Source organism: Sciurus vulgaris (genome assembly GCF_902686455.1).
Source record: "Sciurus vulgaris genome assembly, chromosome: 3".
NCBI lineage: Eukaryota > Metazoa > Chordata > Mammalia > Rodentia > Sciuridae > Sciurus > Sciurus vulgaris.
In genome coordinates this window covers 52027212-52045950 of record NC_136463.1, presented here as the reverse complement: position 1 = coordinate 52045950, position 18739 = coordinate 52027212, and the positions used below count along the sequence as shown (strand labels likewise).

At 45.4% G+C, this 18739-nt stretch overlaps 1 protein-coding gene across 15 annotated transcripts in view; it reads right to left on the bottom strand.

Moving 5' to 3' along the window:
• The window catches only part of GAS7 (growth arrest specific 7), a 229584-nt gene that overhangs the window by 87473 nt on the left and 123372 nt on the right, over positions 1-18739 (bottom strand). Inside the window, exon 1 of one of the 15 annotated variants that reach the window (XM_079134056.1) lies at positions 14523-17233. The exons of 9 other annotated variants lie outside the window; for them this stretch is intronic. Coding sequence is in view for 1 of the 6 variants with exons in the window: in XM_079134066.1 (XP_078990192.1) it covers positions 14523-14525 (3 nt within the window). In the remaining 5 variants the exon portion in view is untranslated. Of the gene's footprint in view, positions 1-3304; positions 3447-11756; positions 14501-14522; positions 17234-18739 lie in introns of those variants that run through there. 5 more of the 15 variants (XM_079134066.1, XM_079134060.1, XM_079134069.1 and 2 more) reach the window with 5 other exon arrangements.

The following is an 18739-nucleotide window of genomic DNA, read 5'->3' as shown; positions in this document are numbered from 1 at the left end:
CTGGGCAGTGAGGAGACCGAGCCTTCTGCAGGCTGGAAAGCAGGTGGACTGAACATCCTGCCCCTCGGTGACCCACTTATGAAAGAGCAGAAGGACCCTGTTCCTTGTTCTTCACAGCTGCACGCAACTCTTCTCTTTAAACGACTTTGGGTAATTTATCTATATAACCCTGTGGTGTCAGAAGAAACCCCAGTTGACATGTGAGGACATGGATGACCAAGGAGGTACAATAACTACCCTGAAGTCTTCCCTACCTAGGAAATGCAGGAGCCTCAGGAAAGGTACCCTGATACCAAGCCAGAAAATACCAACAGGTGCTGAAAGCGGCCAGGAGAAGGGCAACCAGGCCAGCAGCTGATTTCCCAATCTGACCAATGCGGTGAAGGTGGCTTCCACCCTACACCCACATGGCCATGGGTCCCCTCTCAGCCTGCCATCTGATCACCCTACCTCCATCTGCTGAGATAGCCACAGGCCCCCTGTCTCCTCCTTTCTTAGAAAGAAGTTCCTCTTGTTGACTAACCTCAAACAAATGAGGAGACAAAAGATGTGGAGACAACTGGGTATACATCCCCCAAATTGAAAACGAGTGTCAAATAAAAAATCAGACGCAAATGTTCATGACAACTTCTTCATAATGGCATCCAAGTGGAAGCAACTCAAATACCCCTCCAATGGATGGAGGGAGAAGTGACATCTGATGCACCCACACGACAGAACAGTATTCAGAAATAAAAAGAAACTGAGCACTAATACATACTAGGACATGGAGGAGGCTTGAAGACATCATGCCAATTGAAAGAAGTCAGACCAAAGGCCACATTATATAAGTCCATTTACATGAGATGTCTACAACGAGCAAAGTCATAGAGACTGAGGTAGTTTGTGGTTGCTGAGGGCTCAGGGGAGGGAGAATGGGTACCAGGTTTTCCCATTGGGGTGATGAAAATGTTCTGAACTAGACAGTGGCCACAGGTTACCTAATATCATAAAGGTAGCAAAGTCGTGGATGGGCCATTTTAATTTAGGTACATTTTATCACAATAAAAATGATATGGTAAAGACAGAAGTTAGATCCACCTACATTTAAGAGGCCAAAAGCACCAACATTACCTCACTCTTAGTGGCCGTGGAAGGGCGGGGGCAGGATTCATCAGAAGGATACAGTGTGGATAAACACCTAATAATTAAGGTCTCTCCTAAATAACTTCTTCTAATTAGTTTCCTTCCAAGTTAAATCCTTCCCTTCCCTTCCTCAGTCCTGTGGCTTCTCTCCTTCAATTCTGTCGGCTCTTTCCCATGGGAATAGGGACAGGAGGCAGAGGTGACACAGTGAGGGGGCAGGGGGCCCTACCTAGCAGGGAGAAGATTAGAGGTAGGAGAAAATGAAGGTAGTTTCCTCCAACTCAGAAATTCTGACTCTAAAACAGATTACTTTGTGGGAATTATAAAAGCCTATCTTTTCCTCTGGGAGAAGCCATTCTGGACCCAAGTGCAACCAGGGTTTTGATCCTTTCCATCCCACACTTATTCATTCAGTCAACAACCTGCTCAACTGTATATGAAAGATATTCTCTAAGAATACAAGAAAACATATCAACCTGCTGTACTCCCAAAAGGGTGCAAGGGTCTTGCATCTTGTAGCATGTATCAGTACATCGCTTTTTAAACATCTGAATATTATTCCATTGTATGGATATACATACCACATTTTGTTTATCCATTCATCCAGGGATGGACATTTTGGGTTCTTTTTACTTTGGTACCATTATGTATAATGTTTGCTATGTACATTCTTGTTCGTTTTTGTACTTTACCCAATTTCATATGTAATATTACAAGGCTTCTAGACCACCTCAAAACTCTAGTCTGCTAGGTTCTCCAGGGAGATCTGAGATGGGACCCCAATTGCACACATTGGTGATGACTTTCCTCAGTCACCAAATGTCTACGGTGCACAAGGGACTGGGCCTGGCTCTTCACACAATTCCCTTATCTTCACAACTAGCCTGTCTCATAGATGGTATCTATTCCCATTTTAAATCAAGGAATGTTAAGAGCCAGAGGGCTTAATAACTTGCCCAATGCTGCACAGCTAACTGAATGGTAAAACCAAACTACTTTAAAATGTCAGCTTTGGGCTGGGGGTAGAGAACATGCTTAGCATACAAGGGGCCCTGAGATCTATCCCTAGCATCAAACAAACAAAACAGAACAAAAAAGTATTAGTTTGTTCTAGAGACTTCTATCCAGCTCCCTAATGCCAGGCTACCCTTGGCTCATCTCTTCCCAAGGGACCACAATCAACTTCACCTGGACTACCCCAGTTCCCACCCAAGGAGGATGACAGCTTAGGCCTGATTCTCCTGCCTGTCTCACAGTCTCCAAATGAGCATATGTCTTCCCTGGGAGATGTGCAAAAACATCATCGCCCTCCTCCAAGCCGTCACGTTCCCTAGCTGGAGGCTGACTTCCTGGTCTCCCTATTGAAAACAACACAACCAAAAAAATGTGCATCTTAATGGTGGCTACTGATTCCCCCTGGGAAAAAGTCAAGCAGAGAAGCAAGGGCTGTCACCTAGAGATCAAAAACAAAATCCCGGGCTAGGGAGATAGCTCAGCTGGTAGAGTGCTTGCCTTGCAAGCACAAGGCCCTGGGTTCGATCCCCAGCACCTGGGAAAAAAAAAAAAAAAAAAAAAATCCCCACCGTGGGTGTTGCTCGGTGGCAGAGCACTTGCCTAGCATGCATAAGGCCCTGGGTTCGATCCCCAGCACTGCAAAAGAGGAAACAAATTTTTTAAAATGCCATTACAGCAGTGTTTCTCAAACCATGGTCACCCTGGGACAACCCATTCAACACCTCAGATATGGGTCAACATGCATATTCCTAGGCCCTGATCCCGACACTACATCAAATTGGGACCCGGGAGTCTGCATTTTTAGCACACATCCTGGCTGAGTCCTACGTTCACTCTACTCCGGAGCTACTCAGGTTAGTGGGAGAAACTGAGAGAAAGCATCACCTCTGAGATGGAAACTGGGAGGGACTATAAAATCTCAATAAGCACAATTTGTAAAAACAGTGCTGTACTGCATAGTTACTTATGAAAGAGAAAGATCCTATCCTCTAACCTCAAACTCTTCAAACAAATGATTTTAAGACTCAAGGTTGGGTCTGCAGCCTCCGGGCTGTACCAACCCCTACACTCAGCTCCCCACAGCCTCTGCCACTCTTCAAGTTCAAGTTCATCCCGGGACACCACCTCCACCTGCGAGATGCTTCTGGGAGCACCTGCCTCTTACCTTCTGAAGCAGCGAGCAAATGCTACTTGCAGGCGTTCACGGGTGGTCGTCAGGCTCTTGATTTAACAGCCAAATCAGAGAGTTTTAAGGTCCCCTATTCTATGTCTTCTTACACCCCAAACCCAGCAGCAATAGGAGTGCTAAGAAAGGCATATCCACAAGACTCCACACCCTCTCCCCCCACACCCAGATCTATATATAACATCTCTGAAGTTGTCAGCCTAACGAGCCACTTTCTGGCAGACCCGTTGCCATGACAATGACTGCTAATGAGCCGGGTGCTGTGATTGGCACTGCTTGAAGGCTCCTCCACAAAGGACTCGGCAGCACTCTCGCCCTTCCCCAACCATACATCCAGCTGGACTTCCAGAAGTAGCCAGGGCATGGCTGTGTGTGCCAGGGAGGCCTCAGTTCCTGGAAACTGGTTCATTAATAGCTCACTCTGAGAAGTGGGAGGAGAGTCCAGGAGTGGCCTCTTCTGCCAATTAGGTACTGAACAGAGGGGTCGACCAATTACTGATGAGGACCGCAAGGGTCCCCCAGGAAAGACAAAGACCAGCCAGGCTGCAGACTGTGATTCACTTCATCATCACGCCTTTTCTGCTGGACACCTGTTTAGGGTGGGCAGACTCCTACACAGAGCTGGGAACAGCTACTCATTGCGGGCCCCACCTCCCACCATGACATCACCAGCTTCAGAGTCGGAGTCTACAAGAATGCCAGGCACCTTTCCTTTGTCTCACAGGTGAAAGTTCTGCTCTCTGCAGCTCTGGCAGCCTTCCTATCCATTCAGAAATAGCAATTCACAGACAATAGCTAGGGAGGAAGCAGGGCGACCTGGCAATGGCATGGTGCATTCTGGAGAGTGTGGGCTTCACAAGTAGTTTCTTAGGAGACAGGCTGAATCCTGGGGATGTCTTCATGCTGTCCTGGAAGCCAGGGATAGAGACTTGGCCAGAGGAGGAAGTAGGGACCACATCCTTCTTTTTCATAGTTTAGTCTTAGCCCAGTGCCCAGAGCACTGAGTGAGTGAGTGAATGAATGAATGAAAAAATGAAGGCTGGGAATTTGTGGTAGCAACTAAGTTTCAAACTGATCTGAGCAGGCTGTTTCATACACCAGGTGGAGGGCGGCAACCCAAAGCACGTGTGTGCTCCACCTGTGAACAGATCCCAGCTCTTGACAGATCTGATTGAATGGACTCTGAGTGAAGGCAGGTGAGCAGAAAAGGCGCTGCAGGGCGCTTCTTCACCTGCAGAAAACAGTCAGAGGGACAGTATCCAGAAGACTAAAGCAAAGCACCAAGATCTAAGCACAGATTTCTCATATCGTATCCAGGAGAAATATGCAGGAAACTAGATTATTTAGCAACCTCAGCAGAAGGAAGGGAGATATGGCATGCAAGACCAAAAGAGCCAAAGGAGAAAGCAAAGAAAGATTAAAAAAAAAAAAATAGGCAAGTTGGTTTGAAAATGAAAAAATTAAGAAAAAAGGAAAAGAAAAACCCAAATTTCAGAGGTTTTAACAAAAAGAAAATGCACATTGGTTACAATAAAAGCTAGAATTAGTATTGCAAAAACAAAAAGTGAGTATGCATAAAACAAAGTGGAGAATTATTTCCCCAGAATGGAAAGAAAATGAAGGAAAAAAAAAAAAAAAAGATAGAGAGAGAGATTAAACAGGAGGACTGAATAGCAAGCCAAGAGATAGATACTGGGTGTTCCTGAAGAGGAGGCCAGAACAAAGGCTCTTAACAGAAAGGAACTGTAAACGAAGGTTGATAGGGAAAACTTTCCCAAGCTGTGCAGCCTGGTGGACCTTCCACTGTTGGAGGCAAAATGATTTTTAAAAGACCAACATGAAGACACACACTAACAAAGGATACATTCCTACAGCCATGTAAATGAGAAGATGTAAAATAAATAAATGAAAAGGCATGAGACTGGTCTCAGACTTCTCCGTAGCCACATCTCAAAAGACACTTCCCATGTGGTATGGGACCAGATCCTTACATGTAGCCAAGCTGCCCTTCAGGAATGAGGGAAGGTGAGAGAAATACATTCTACATACAAGGGCTCAGAAACACTGCTGTGCATGGGTCCTCCTTAGGGAAAGTGCAGTCGTCCCTCAGTATCTACAGGGGATTGACTCCAGACACCCACAGATGCCAAAACCCCCAGGTGCTCAAGTCCCTTCTACAAAACACTGTATTGTTTATATAGAACCCACACACATCCTCCTGTGTAGGCGCCATCATCTCTAGGTTACTTTTAACATGGAAAACAATAGAAATGCTAACTAAATAGTTCTACTGTATTGTTCAGGTAATAATGACAAGAAAGAAAGTCTGCACACGTGTTATGGTTTGGATGTGAGGTGTCCCCCAGAAGTTCAGATGTGAGACAATGCGGGAAGGTTCAGAGGAGAAATGATTGGGTTGTAAGAGTCTTCACCCAATCAATGAATTAATCCCTGATGGGATTAATTGAAGTGATAGGGTGTGGCTACAGGAGACTGGAATTGGGGCATGCCTTTGGGATATGTACTCTGTATCTGGAGAGTGGAGACTCTCTCTCTCTGCTTCCTGATAATGTGAGTTGCTTCCCTCTGCCACAGTCTTCCACCATGATGTTCAGCCTCACCTCAAACCCCGAGGAATGGAACCAGCCTTCTATGGTCTAGGACCTCTGAAACTGTGAGCCCTCCAATAAACCTTTCCTTCTCTATAGTTGTGCTGGTCAGATCATTTAGTCACAGCAGGGAAATAGCTGACTGAAAAACATGTTAAATAAAGACAATCTCTGCTGGGTGCAGTGGGGCACACTTGTAATCCCAGTGACTTGGGAGGCTGAGGCAGAAGATGACAAGTTCAAGGCCATCCTCAGCAACTTAGCAGAGTCCTAGGCAACTTAGTGAGACCCTGTCTCAAAATAAAATATAAAAAGGACTGGGGATGTGGCTCAGTGGTTGAGCACCCCTGGGTTCAATCCCTGGTACCAAAAACTTTTTTTTTTTCTTTTAAAATATTCCCAATCAGATAGTGGAACCCTTGAATCTGGAATCTATGGATAAGATGCCAACAGTACTTAAAAGATGGACTTCAAGTGCCTGAAATAGTAAGGCATGCAAAGGTAAAGAATGAAGATGTCACAGTCAAAAGAACCAAGGCTGAAGACTGAAAGTAACTTAGAAAAATGCATTAATAATTGCTATAGAATTGTATATATGAGTCGCTATTCACTATAGAGACTATAAAAATATGACATGATTACTTGGTTCATGAATTCCAGATAATACTTGAAAAGATCAAGAAGCAAGAGAAAATAAAAGTGAGATACCAAGGAAGATGGAAGTAGGCTACTGCTCTCCCTTCTTATATACTGTGGTATGCATGTGGTTTATACTATGATTCGTTCCCAAAGGTTCACGTGCAGGTAGCCTGGTCTCCAGCATCATAGTGTCGAGTGGAGTAGAACCTTTAAGAGGTGGGGCCTAGTGGGAGATCCTTAGGTAACTGGAGGCATCACCACTGGACGTGGATTAGGTCCCTTGGGGCTGGAATGGTTGTAAAGCACATTCAGCTTCCTCAGCTCACTCTCTTGCCTTTTTTACCATGTGACTTGCTTTCCTTTCCCCCACCTTACTCTTCTACCATGTGACATCATCTATCATGTTTCGGTGCAGCATGAGGCCCTCAGCAGAAGCCAATGTTGGTGCCATACTTTTGGACCTACAGAACTATGAGCTGAAAAAATCTCTTTTTTATATAGCAACAAGACTCAGGTACTTTGTTACAGCAACAGAAAATGAACTAAGACATCATTCCAATAAAGAAATATCCTCTGTGTCCTCTTGTTCCTCCTGTCGAAGCTATCAGATACCTTCCTGGTTGGCTCCCTCCTCTGTCCTTTGACATTTAGTGTCTGCACATGTCTCTTCTTCAGAGACAGGAGCTTCTCAACCAGAGGGAATGAAACAAAAGGGATGGGTTCCTGGACACCAAAGACCCTGGCACTGTGACATTACCTTCATTCTAGTGGCTCCATGAACAATCAGCTTTCACAGGAAATTCTGAGCCCTAGAATCCGTTGAGATGGACAGGCTGGTATACTTGCAGGCTGCGGGAAAACTCAGTAGCCAGACAGAGCTTTCCAAAGACCTTACTTGTTCCATATCCTCTGCTTTGTAAGCTCTCACTGGATTCCCAGAGCCAAAGCTCAAAGAAGCCCTCACTGAAGACTGTGGCCATCTTTCAGTCTGTGTCTGAGCATGTCTATTTCCCTGGAGCCTTTCTGGTTGGTCCCATGTGAAAAAGAGGTCAAATGCGTAAGATGCACCTCTGGCTCTTACCAACCAGAAGACAAAGAGAGTCACAAGGGTCACCTTTCTTCCTTCTACTCTTCTAGTTACCAAGTTCTCAGTAACTGTGTCCAACTCATCAGAGGTTTTGCCAGAACCCTCCACATATATCCTCGACTCCTTATGAGAAACATCTGCTCAGCCAGGCTGCCTCTTTGAATCCATAAAAGGAACTTCCCAAACCAGGCTTTTATCACTTCAATGCAAATGTCCCCAGCACTCTTCGAAACTTGGTACAATCCAAGTGTCTTTAGGGCTGGCCTCACTGCCCAGAGTATATGGATGGGGTCACAATGGACAGGGTAGCAAAAACCCACATCTCACTGGCTTGAATCTTCCACTGGCTCATGTGTGAACCCTCTGCCCCAAAGGCTTCCTAGATGATACCCAAGAGTGCTAATTTGGGTTAACTAACTTGGGTTCCCCTAGCCAGGTTGCAAATTCCAGTTCCCCTGAAGCATCTGCCATGCTCTTCCACACGGAATCAGTCTCTTTCCATCATGTCCCCACCCATCACTGTTCATGGGAGGCAGCCTCACACTGTGATTGTTATTGGTGCCCACCATAGGAGATAGACATTGGTGCCACAGGAGTTTTCTCCCAGGACCTGAAAACCTGCCAACCAAAGACCTGAAGGCTGAAACCCTTTGGACATTCCAGACGTATCCTGATCCTGGTAGGCTTGGTGAGGATTCTGGCCACCCTGAATGTCCATCTGTAAGCCCCCAGCACCTCCCTGAGGGCCAATTAACTCACTGGGTATGTTTCTCAGGAGTGGGCAGGGAGAGGACATAGAACAATGGTCTCTATTTTCTGACCCTATAAAGGAATAGAGTGATCTGGTTAACCAGGAATTTTGATGAACACAATTACAATGGAGTTCATGCAGCAAGGAGACAGGAAGTCAATCCTCACTGGGAAATTTGCTAAGTTAGAAAACATGGGGTCTCCAGGGAGACAGGACTGATGAAAAGATTTGCAAATGATCCTGCAAAATGAAAGGATGAGTTAGATGCCCCCCTCCTGGGTCAGAAGCCATTTCACAGCCTTCTAGAGTCTAGAGGTCAAGGCATAGAGGGTAAGAAAGAAATGCCTTCTATGTAGGCTTTGCACACATTCCTCCCCCAACCCTGGAGAAAGAGATCTTTATGGTCATTGCACTGCAGATAGAAGAAAGAAGGGCCAATTAATAGATAATGCAAGACATGTGGGGAATCTGAATAGCCACATACTTCTTGTATCTGAGATGGCTGGTCCTTTTTGCTAGTGGCTTCTGTCCAGGGACACCCTACAGCATGACAAGGATCTGAAGGTTACTTCTCCTCTCTCTTTTGCATCATTTGGAATGATCTCAGCATTGACCAGTGTAATTGTGCCACTGAATATCAGCGTCACTCCTTCAGCCTCTTACAGAGGTTTGAAGCAGGTACCTGAAGGTCTTACATTATGTTTTAGGCCCTCAGGACCCAAGGAGAGACTGTGCATAGGTGTGGCAGGCAGGAATAGGTGCTCCCGAAAACACAGAACAACTCCCAAGTAGGATGGGAAGCAGGGATTGTTTTCAGATCTTGAAGCTTGGGCTGGGAAACTCCAAAGAAAGCTCTTCTGCTTTGTCCCAGTGCTAAGGTCTGTTGGTCCTGATACTTCAAGGCAATTATAAAGGGCAAAGTAGTCTGCTCCCGGCACCTTCAGAAGCCAGAAAACCCAAGAGACTCTGCTCACCAGCTGTATGAATCCATTTTGCATTGCTGTAAAAAATACCTGAGGCTGTGTATTTAATAGTGAAAAGAGATTTATTTAGCTCACAGTTTGGGAGGTCCAAGAACATGAAACTGGTGTTACAACATCGGAGAAACAGAAATAGAAAGGGAATCAGCAGCAGCAGAAGGGACCAAACACGTGGTGTGGCTCCGCGTTATAGGCTTTATAACATTCCTCTTTTTATGAGAGGGCACTCAGAGAGGTCAGTGCCCCATAACCTATCCACCTTCCATTAGCTGCTGCCTCATAAAGGCTCTCAGACCTCCACATGTCCACACTGGGGATCAAGATCCCATGTTCAGCACATGAACCTTTGAGGGACAGATGAAACCACATCCAAGCCATAGCACCAGACTATGATTAACGCAAACACCCCTCTTCCTGGTGGGCAGTTGAAGAATCTGGGTTCGTTCTCTCCCACTCCTCTGACAGTTTCAAAATAGAGTGGACCATTCTTACAGTCTACCTCCAATTCAGGAAGACAAAAGCATTAGTAGAAAACATACTAGCAGTCTGGACTTGGTGGCACAGACCTGTCATCCTAGCACTGAGAAGGCTGAGGCAGGAGGATGGCAAGTTTGAGGCCAGCCTTGGCAACTTAGCAAGACCATGTCTCAAAATAAAATGTAAAGAGGGTTGGGGACATAGCTCAGGGGTAAAGCACCCTTGTTTTCAATCCCCCATATCAAAAAAGAAAGCAAGCACACCTCCCAAGTGTTGTTACAGACAACAAGCTATCATGTATGCAGTTCCTGTAGCATCTCTGTGGCAATTTGCTTCCTCCTCTGTAAAGCGAAGGGGCTGCCAGCCCTCAAGCGCTGAGGTTCCAGAACCCAGGGGATGTCTTTCGTAATGGAGCCTAACACCACCACAAGGGAAATTTCAAAGCATTTAAATGTCCAGCTCAGTTGCAAAAGCAGCAGCCACATAAACAAACGGGGACGACAGAGAGCTTCTGACAAGAAACACAAATGGTCATGAAACATTAGTTTTTTTTTTTTTTTTTTTTTTAACTGCATATTTTCCCCAAAAGAATAGACCTCAAATCTTTTAGTCTAGGTATCCTTCCATTTCCTCAGTCAAATATGACTTGGAATTAGTGGGAAAGAAAAGCTGAGACATCAATAAAATAAGACGATTTAACAAAACTGGACATGAAATACATGCCCAAATCAGGATGAGAGATTGTGGCCATGGTCTCAGGTCTGCATAAGGAGGCAAGCCACTTGGGGATTCTTCACTTTTTTTGCCACTGTTATGGCCAATCTGTGCTGACATGTTCCAAGTTGTTTAAAGGAGTTGGGCTAAAGTTTATCATTTCTCTTGAAGGTAAATGTTTTTGAAAAATATCCTACCTTTTCTATGCTAGCTTGTATCTATAACAGTATCAATTATTTATTGTGTCCTAGGAGACTTTTTTTTTTTTTTTTTTGGAGACAGTGTCTCCCTAAGTAGCCCAGTTGAACTTGTCATTCTCCTGCCTCAGCCTCCAGAGTAGCTAGGATTAGAGTTGAGCACCATTGTACCCGACTTAGAAGACACTTTCGAAGGACACTTTGAGGAGTGTTCACTTCTAACTATCTCTCTGAGGAGCTCCTGGTAGGGTAAGACCCATCTAGATGGCTCATGGTCAAATTTCCCTTTGCAAAGGTGAAAGTCTAGGAACAAGAGAGATTTGTCAACACTTAGTATTGAGAGAGACAGACAGACAGAGAATATATACTACCCTCCCAAGTTCTTCTTTATTATTAAGCTACAAAACCCCCCAAACCCCTTTCTCAATATTGCTGGCATTTCTATAGTTGTTATGCCTCTAAAGAAAACCTGCATCCCAAATTACCAAGCACTGTCCCATTAAAAATGGATTTAAGAAGTTCAGAGGTATATATGGAAGCTAAAAAGTTGACTTCCCAGCAGAGCCTGGGAAGTGTGTGGGGGAGGAGGGGGAGGCAGACGGGATGGTTAACAAGTAAAGGGATGCAGTTAGGTAGGAGGAATAACTTCTAATGCTCCGTAGCACTGTAGGATAAATATGTTGACAACAATTAATTGAATATTTGAAAACAGCTAGTAGAAAGGATTTCGAATGTTCCCAGCACAAAGAAATGATAACTGTCTGAGGAGATGAATATGCCAATTACTCTCAAATGATCATTACACACGTATACATGTACTGCACTGTCACATTGTGCCCCATAAGTATGTGCAATTATTGTGTTAATTAAAAATAAAAATATATTAAATAATAATAATAATAATAAAAAGAACTTGTTAGGAAGTCAGGAAGGCAGTTGAAGGTTGCTAGCTTGTCATCACATGCAAAACTACTTACCAGAAGAAACTTCAAGGGCAGGGGATATAGCTGCTCTGTGCAGATGCTCTGGGGGCAAAAGCAGGCATCCTCAGGGAGTTGGTGTCATTTTAACAAAAGGCAGATGGAAGCTCATTAGAGCATAAAGGTGGGTGGCTCTGCCTGCCCCACCCCCCCATGGCTGCCATCCAGCTGGCCTGGCTTTGTGGTCGCTCCTTGGGGGCTGCAGCAGCCCGCGGGCACCAAAAGGAAATAGAAGTAGCAAGTCTCACCATGGAGACTCATTCTAGTTACTTCTGGTTAACTCTGCAGCTCTAACTGCCTGTGTTCCCAGTCATCTTGATCAAAGACTTCTGACGCCAAGAGGTGCTCCTAATTGGTTCTGAACCAGGAGCCCCAGAGGGAGATGAAGCTTAATGGGGGCTAGGGCAGTTTCTGAGTCAGTAAGGGGCGCGTTGCAACCAACCCAATTTGGCTGCACTATTGGAGTCTCTGCTACTGATGCCTATCAACTAGACAGAGGGGACAGCCAAGGACCTTATTATCAAGGTTCGGGAATGAGCATGGTGCTGTGGCAATGTGGGAAGAACACAGGATGTGAATTGGGACCTGAGGGCCAGGAGTGAAGCTACTTAGGTCTTACTCTGAGATCTTAAGCAACCCGCTGCATCTCTGCGGGGAGGCCTCCATTTCCTCATCCCTTAAATGCAGAAGTTGGACCAGATGGTCTCTGTGGGATATATATATATCCTAATATTCAATGATTCTAAGTGTTGGTAGTAATATATCTGTTTTAAGAACATGCCATTTTTATAGGAGGAAAAAATGCACACTCAAGTATAGACATGTGATTTGGAGGCATGGACCACTCCTGAAACGCTGCCCAGGCCTCAGACACTTGGGATTCCACCTCTCAGCACAGGGAGTACTGTCCTGATAGGTCTACACGTCCAAGTCTCCCTGTTAGAGCCAGATTCAAGGTCCCAGCTCTGTTGGCCTAGCAACTTGATTTCCACCCCGCATGTTGGGCTTCTATCTCTGTGTCCATCATCTGTTATGCTCTTAAACTAGAATTCGCCTGCTCACACCACAGACAGGCTCCGGTGGAATTTTTCTGGGTCTTCCTGCTAGCAGTTAGTATACCCACTCTACCCCTCACATTATACCCCAAACGCACAGTCGATGTCAGCTTGGGCACACCTCACCCATGGCCTTGGCACCCACATACCCCACATTATCAAGAGCTTGACTTCTTAGGCTCTTTCCAGCTCCTTTCATGTCCTTCAGTGTTCATCTTCTTTGCTATTCCCTCCTTCCCTAAGAAGCACCATGCCACTGTCGGCAGGCAGACCTGAAAGCACCCCGAGTACCCACAGCAGATGCTGGGCACCTGTGACTTGGTTGGAACTTGATGGACTGGTCTGTGTTCCTTACAGCAATGATTTTCCAAGGATAGTCCTCTGCACCAGCAGAACAGGAATCCTCTGGGGAGTGGGCTAAAAATACAGAGTCCCAAGCCATACCCCAGCAATGGACCTGCATTTTGAAGACCCTTGGGCAATCCAGATGCATATTAACATCGACTTTTTTTTTTCAGCAGTACTAGGGATTGAATCTAGGACCTTGCACACACTAGACAAGTGTTCTACCACTGAGCTGCATCTCCAATCCCTTTATTTACTTTATTTTATTTTGATACAAGGTCTTGTTTCTTGTTAAATTACATAGCCTGGTCTTGAACTTGCTATTCTCCTGTCTGACCTCCTGAGTGAGCAGCTGGGATTACAGGTATGCGCCATGGCGCCACATTAACCTTTAAGAAGTTCTGCTGTGGATTTTCCTAGGAGGTCAACTGGCCCTTTGGAGGATGCTCCTGGATAACAAGCACTGTCTCTCTTCTGCTGGCACTTGTTCAGGCCTTTCTCAGAAGCCCCACCAAAATCACTGATGCTCACTGGCCCAGTGAGGGGGGAGAAGATTCTGAGCAGAAACAGCCTCACCTTTCCATACAAACTGGACCTCTTGGCTGTACAGAGCCTTTATAGTGTGGTCACCAAAAGTTGAAACTGACAAGAGGTTTCTCTTTCCCAGAAAGGGAATGTCTAATTTATGGAGGCGGAAAGGTTGGTGGCAGAACAAGGCTGTTCGATCCCTAAGTCTGAGAAGAGCTTCCACTGTGGCAGCCGCCACTCCCAAACTGGAAGGAAGCACCAGCCAGGCTTGGAACCATAGTATATTACTGGGCAGATACTCCACTACCTTCTGAGGCTTCCGAGAGCTTACCCCTTCCGTCTTCATGTAGCATTTCCTAATCTCCCCCCAAAGCTTGTACCTACTAGTGCCCCAGGTAGAACTGGGCCATGGGCAAGGAGAACATAGGAAGAAGCCAAATTTCACATCTGGAAAAGTAAAGGGAGCAAGATTTGAACTCCAGGCCCCAGAGTATAAACCACATCACCACTCTTTCTCATCACATACCTGCAACTACTCTGCTCCGGGGCACCCCTTCCCCTCTGCAAACACCCCTTCTTAAACCTTTCCCTTCTCCCATCCTCTTCTGATTTCTTACACAATGGCCTATGTTGTCTTTTCTCCCTGTTCATGCCATAGGCCCATGAAAGTTACCCCCAGACATTCAGGGTCCCCAGACCTTCAAAGCTCAGCAGGTAGAACCCAAAACTCAGAGGGTTTTCAGAATGGCCTCTTTAAAGCATCAGAGCCATCTGAGGAATAAGCAGAGAAGGATATTTGAACACATACCTGCAGGTGAGCAGGTTTGAGTCTTACCATTGAAGAAGGGCTGATCCTCCTTGGGGGCTGCTATACCCAGAGACTGAGGTCTGGTCTGAAGCTCCCAGACTTAGAGCCCCGCTCTGGCCAGCTTCCTCTCCATTTCACCCTCTGTGGGAAGTGAGGCTAACAAGCAGCCACCCCAAGGCCTGTGCTCTGGGCACCCCGGAGGATGTTCCTGTGGCTTTTCTCATAGCTGTTCTTGCACAAAGAACCCACTACATTGCATAGTTCCTTCCAAGTCTGCTCCAGCGTCTGTTGGGAAATCAACAACTCATTCTGGACTTTCCAGATGCAAAGTTTCTGGAGGACTTCATTTTTTCCCCCCCTTTCACTCTTTTTTCCCTTTCTCAGCTAAAAAAGAGTTGGCTGAGGTCAGGGCATACAATGGCCAAGCCTGTGTCACTGACAAGATGCCTCCCACCCCACAGGCCTGTGTACAAGGGCAGCTTTGTCCACTGCATTTTAGGCGGGACTCCCCGGGCCTGCCCAAACTCCACTGGGGAATGTTTCTGCCAACTTCTTCCCAACCCTAAGACACAGCTCCGGCCCTTGCTCTGGCCGTGGCCCGGGCCCCAGCTGTGTGAACCCAAGGCCAGATAAAAGCCAACATAAAAAGAATGGGGAATGTTTCCCCAAAGACCCATTGTTTGAGACCTGTCCAGGGCTGTTAATCTGGTGCCCCCAAGAGGCCAAGATGTGGGTCTCCAGCCTGGACCTTCACTTTTTCCTCACAACTACCAAGCCTGGACAGACAGTATGCAAAGGAGGGGATAATGCTATGTGACTCTAATGACAGGGCTGCAGGATTGCAAAGTTGTAAGTTACAAGTGAAGAAAGGATTGGCTCAGACAGCAATGCGGCACCCACCAACTAATTGAGTTTATGTCTGGATCCATGCTGAATCCATCATCTTCCATTTAGAAGCGTTCTGGGGTAGCTGGAGATTCAGCACTTAAAGTTCCATATATTTCTATGATTACTCTCAGAGGCAAACCTTTGGGATTCTAGAAACTAATTCTTATAAAGAGTGAAATATGGTTTTACAGAAAAATTGAGGTCCTGAGGTCTTTGTGCTTTCCTATATGACATTGCTTCTCACAAGCATATGGATGAACTGTTATTTAGGAAGCAGTTTTACAACTGCTCCTTGGTTAGGGGCTAAGAAATCAAGTCTCCCATCTACAGATGGAGTCAGACCAGAACTAAGCCGTAGTTGTCTCGTTACTCATAAGTTGGGCCAGGGGATATAGCCTGGTGGTAGAGTACTTGCCTCATATGCACAAGGCCCTGGGTTCCATCCCCAGCACACACACACACACACACACACACACACCCACACACACACACACACACACACACACAATTTGCTCACAGGCTGGGAGATTGGGCAAGGCCTGTGGAGTTAATTTCTTCAAGTGTGAAGTGGAGAATGGAAATAGTCAATTCTTTCTCAAAAGGTTATCAGGAACATCCAAGGGGACAGACCCACGTAAACATTCAGCATAGCGTAAAAAAGATGTAAATGCTCAATAAAAGCAGCTATTACTATTGTTGCTATCATCAGTGACTGGAAGGTGAGGTGCTAGTTTCCCTGAGTCCAAGAAGTCTAGACTGAGCAATGAAAAGCAAACAACCCCTTAAAAATTAAACAAAGGACATTTCTCCAAAGAAGATGTGAAAATGCCCTGCAAGCTCATGAAAACATGCTTAATATTACCACTCATTAGGGAAATGCAAATCAAAACCACAATGAGTTATTATTTCACATCCATTAGGAAGGTTACTATCAAAAAGAAATACAACTATAATGTGCCAACAAAAAAATATGGGAAAATAAACCAGACAAGAACAAGTATTGGTGAGGATGTAGAAAATTGGAACCCTTGTGCATTGTTGGAGGTAACGTAAAATGGTGCATCCCCCAGGGGAAAAAGCATGGTGAGACCTCAAAAAAAAAAAAAAAAAAAAAAAAAAAAAGTGAACAGAATAGAATCATCCTATGGTCTAACAATTCCACTTCTGGGTATATATCTCAAAGAACTGATGTTTATACACCCCTGTTCATGGTGAAATTATATGCAAAATGGTGAACACAATCCAAAGGGACACTGGGGAAACTGAGGCAATGCAGTCAGTACCCTGTGAGTCATGGGCTCTTCTGCTGAGGGACGTGGCACACTCAGAGTGGGTCACAGGGAGCCTCTCCTTTGGATGCATCAACTCTTGGCTCTCCATATCAGTGTCCCGCCTTTCTGGTGTTTTCCTTCCACACTCATCTTTTCCTTCTCAGAGCCATCGACATGGCTGCTTGGGAGCCTCTATTTCCCCTATCTAAGTGTTGGGCTCCCATCTGTAAGAATGACCACAGGGACCTGTTATTAGGCACTCATTCGGCTAGGTGCTGTTGTCTCACATATCTGATGTGACTTAATCCACCTAACAAATCAACTGGGAAAATAATTATCTGCATTTAACAGAGGAGATGGATCAGGAAGGAAGGCAAGGGGATGATGATACTCCAAGCCAAGTAGCCAGCAGGAGCTGGGTGTGGTGGCCCATGCCCGTAATTCCAGTGGCTTTGGAGGTTGAGGCAGGAGGAGCTCGAGTTCAAAGTCAGCCTCAACAACTTAGTGAGATCCTGTCTCTAAATAAAATATAAAAAGGGGCTGGGGATGTGACTCAGCGGTTAAGTGCTCCTGGGTTCTATCTCTGGTACCAAACACACACACACACACACACACACACACACACACACACACACACACACACACACAGGAGAGGGGCAGTACTAAAAAGCAGGTAGGTCTGTTTGTGAATGGAAATGCAAATATAGACTCTTTTTAATAAGCAAGAAGAAACCAACAGTGGGTGCTGAGCAGAGGAGGAGACATCATCAGTGCTATTCTTCACAAAATTTCATCACAGAAGGAACAGTAGTGACCCAGAAGCAGCGGATCAGGGTAAAGGAGGAGGGAAGGCAAAGGAGAACTGGGGAATAAGGCTCACCAAGTTATGCTATGTGCATGCATGAATATATCACAATGCAGTCCAGTTTTATGTATAACTACAATGTATCGTTATACCTAACTATAATTCATTTTTATTAGAAAATAAATAACTAGAAAGAAGACCAATAGGATATAGGAAGGGGATCGGGGAAGGAAGAAGAGGGAAGGAAAGATACTGGGGATTGAAATGGAGAGAACTATGTTACATACATTTATGAATATATCAAAATGAGCCCCATATTATGTTTAACTACAATGAACTCAATTGGTTTTAAAATTTTTCATCGTAGTCCTAGGGTATATAAATTAGAGGAAGAGACTTGGGGCAAGCAATTTTGAGGCAATCTCTCTCTTTCCCTCTTGCCCTCCATCATAAAAAGAAAAAGAAACGCTATGCTTGCCTTTGTCAAATGGCCCCAAGCCAGCCACTAAGAGGAGGTGAGTGGTGCATCCAGAGGGGGGGCCCACTGGTAGCAGTTACTGGCATCTTCTCTCTGAGGTATGGGAGGGAGGCTGATGGGGAGCCCAGCCCTCACCTTGGAGGCCAGAAATGCCACAGAAATGCACAGACAGAATCAAGGTCCCTCTCTGCTCTTGCAATCTCACTCACCCACAGAAAGATAAAAGCAAAACTGCATTTGATCCAAGATGGACAAAACCTTTGCCTTCAGGCTTTGTGGAATTAAAATGGCCATGGGAGCTTTCATAGTCCATGATTTCTTGGTTTTAAAACCACAAAGAGGGGACAGTTTTAAGCCTGTTCAGCATTAGCAGTGGCACTGCACAGATGAATGGATATAACACAGCAATATACCGCGACTGGTTACACAGAAATAGTCACCTTTGCAAACTCCAACATGGCCCTGGTCAAGGGCAAGAGACCTCTCTGGGTCATTATAAACCAGTAAGCTAATATGCTCTGGTCTGGACCAAGTAGAACACACTAGTCCTGCAGACACTTTATTCTTTAGTCTCCCCTAATGTTAATCACTCAGGAAATGAAAGATTCACAAATACATTGCAATGGGTTTACTGGTGGGGTTGCTCTTGGCATCTTAATCCATATGTCACTTGAGATCTGTTTTGTTAATTGTCCTCTATCATTAGAGTTGACTGCGAGAAGTGTATAATGACCTCTCCATTTGGCCTCTGCAAATAGGTAGGTCTTGCCTCCTGGGGCCACAAGTACAAATGAGAGCCAGC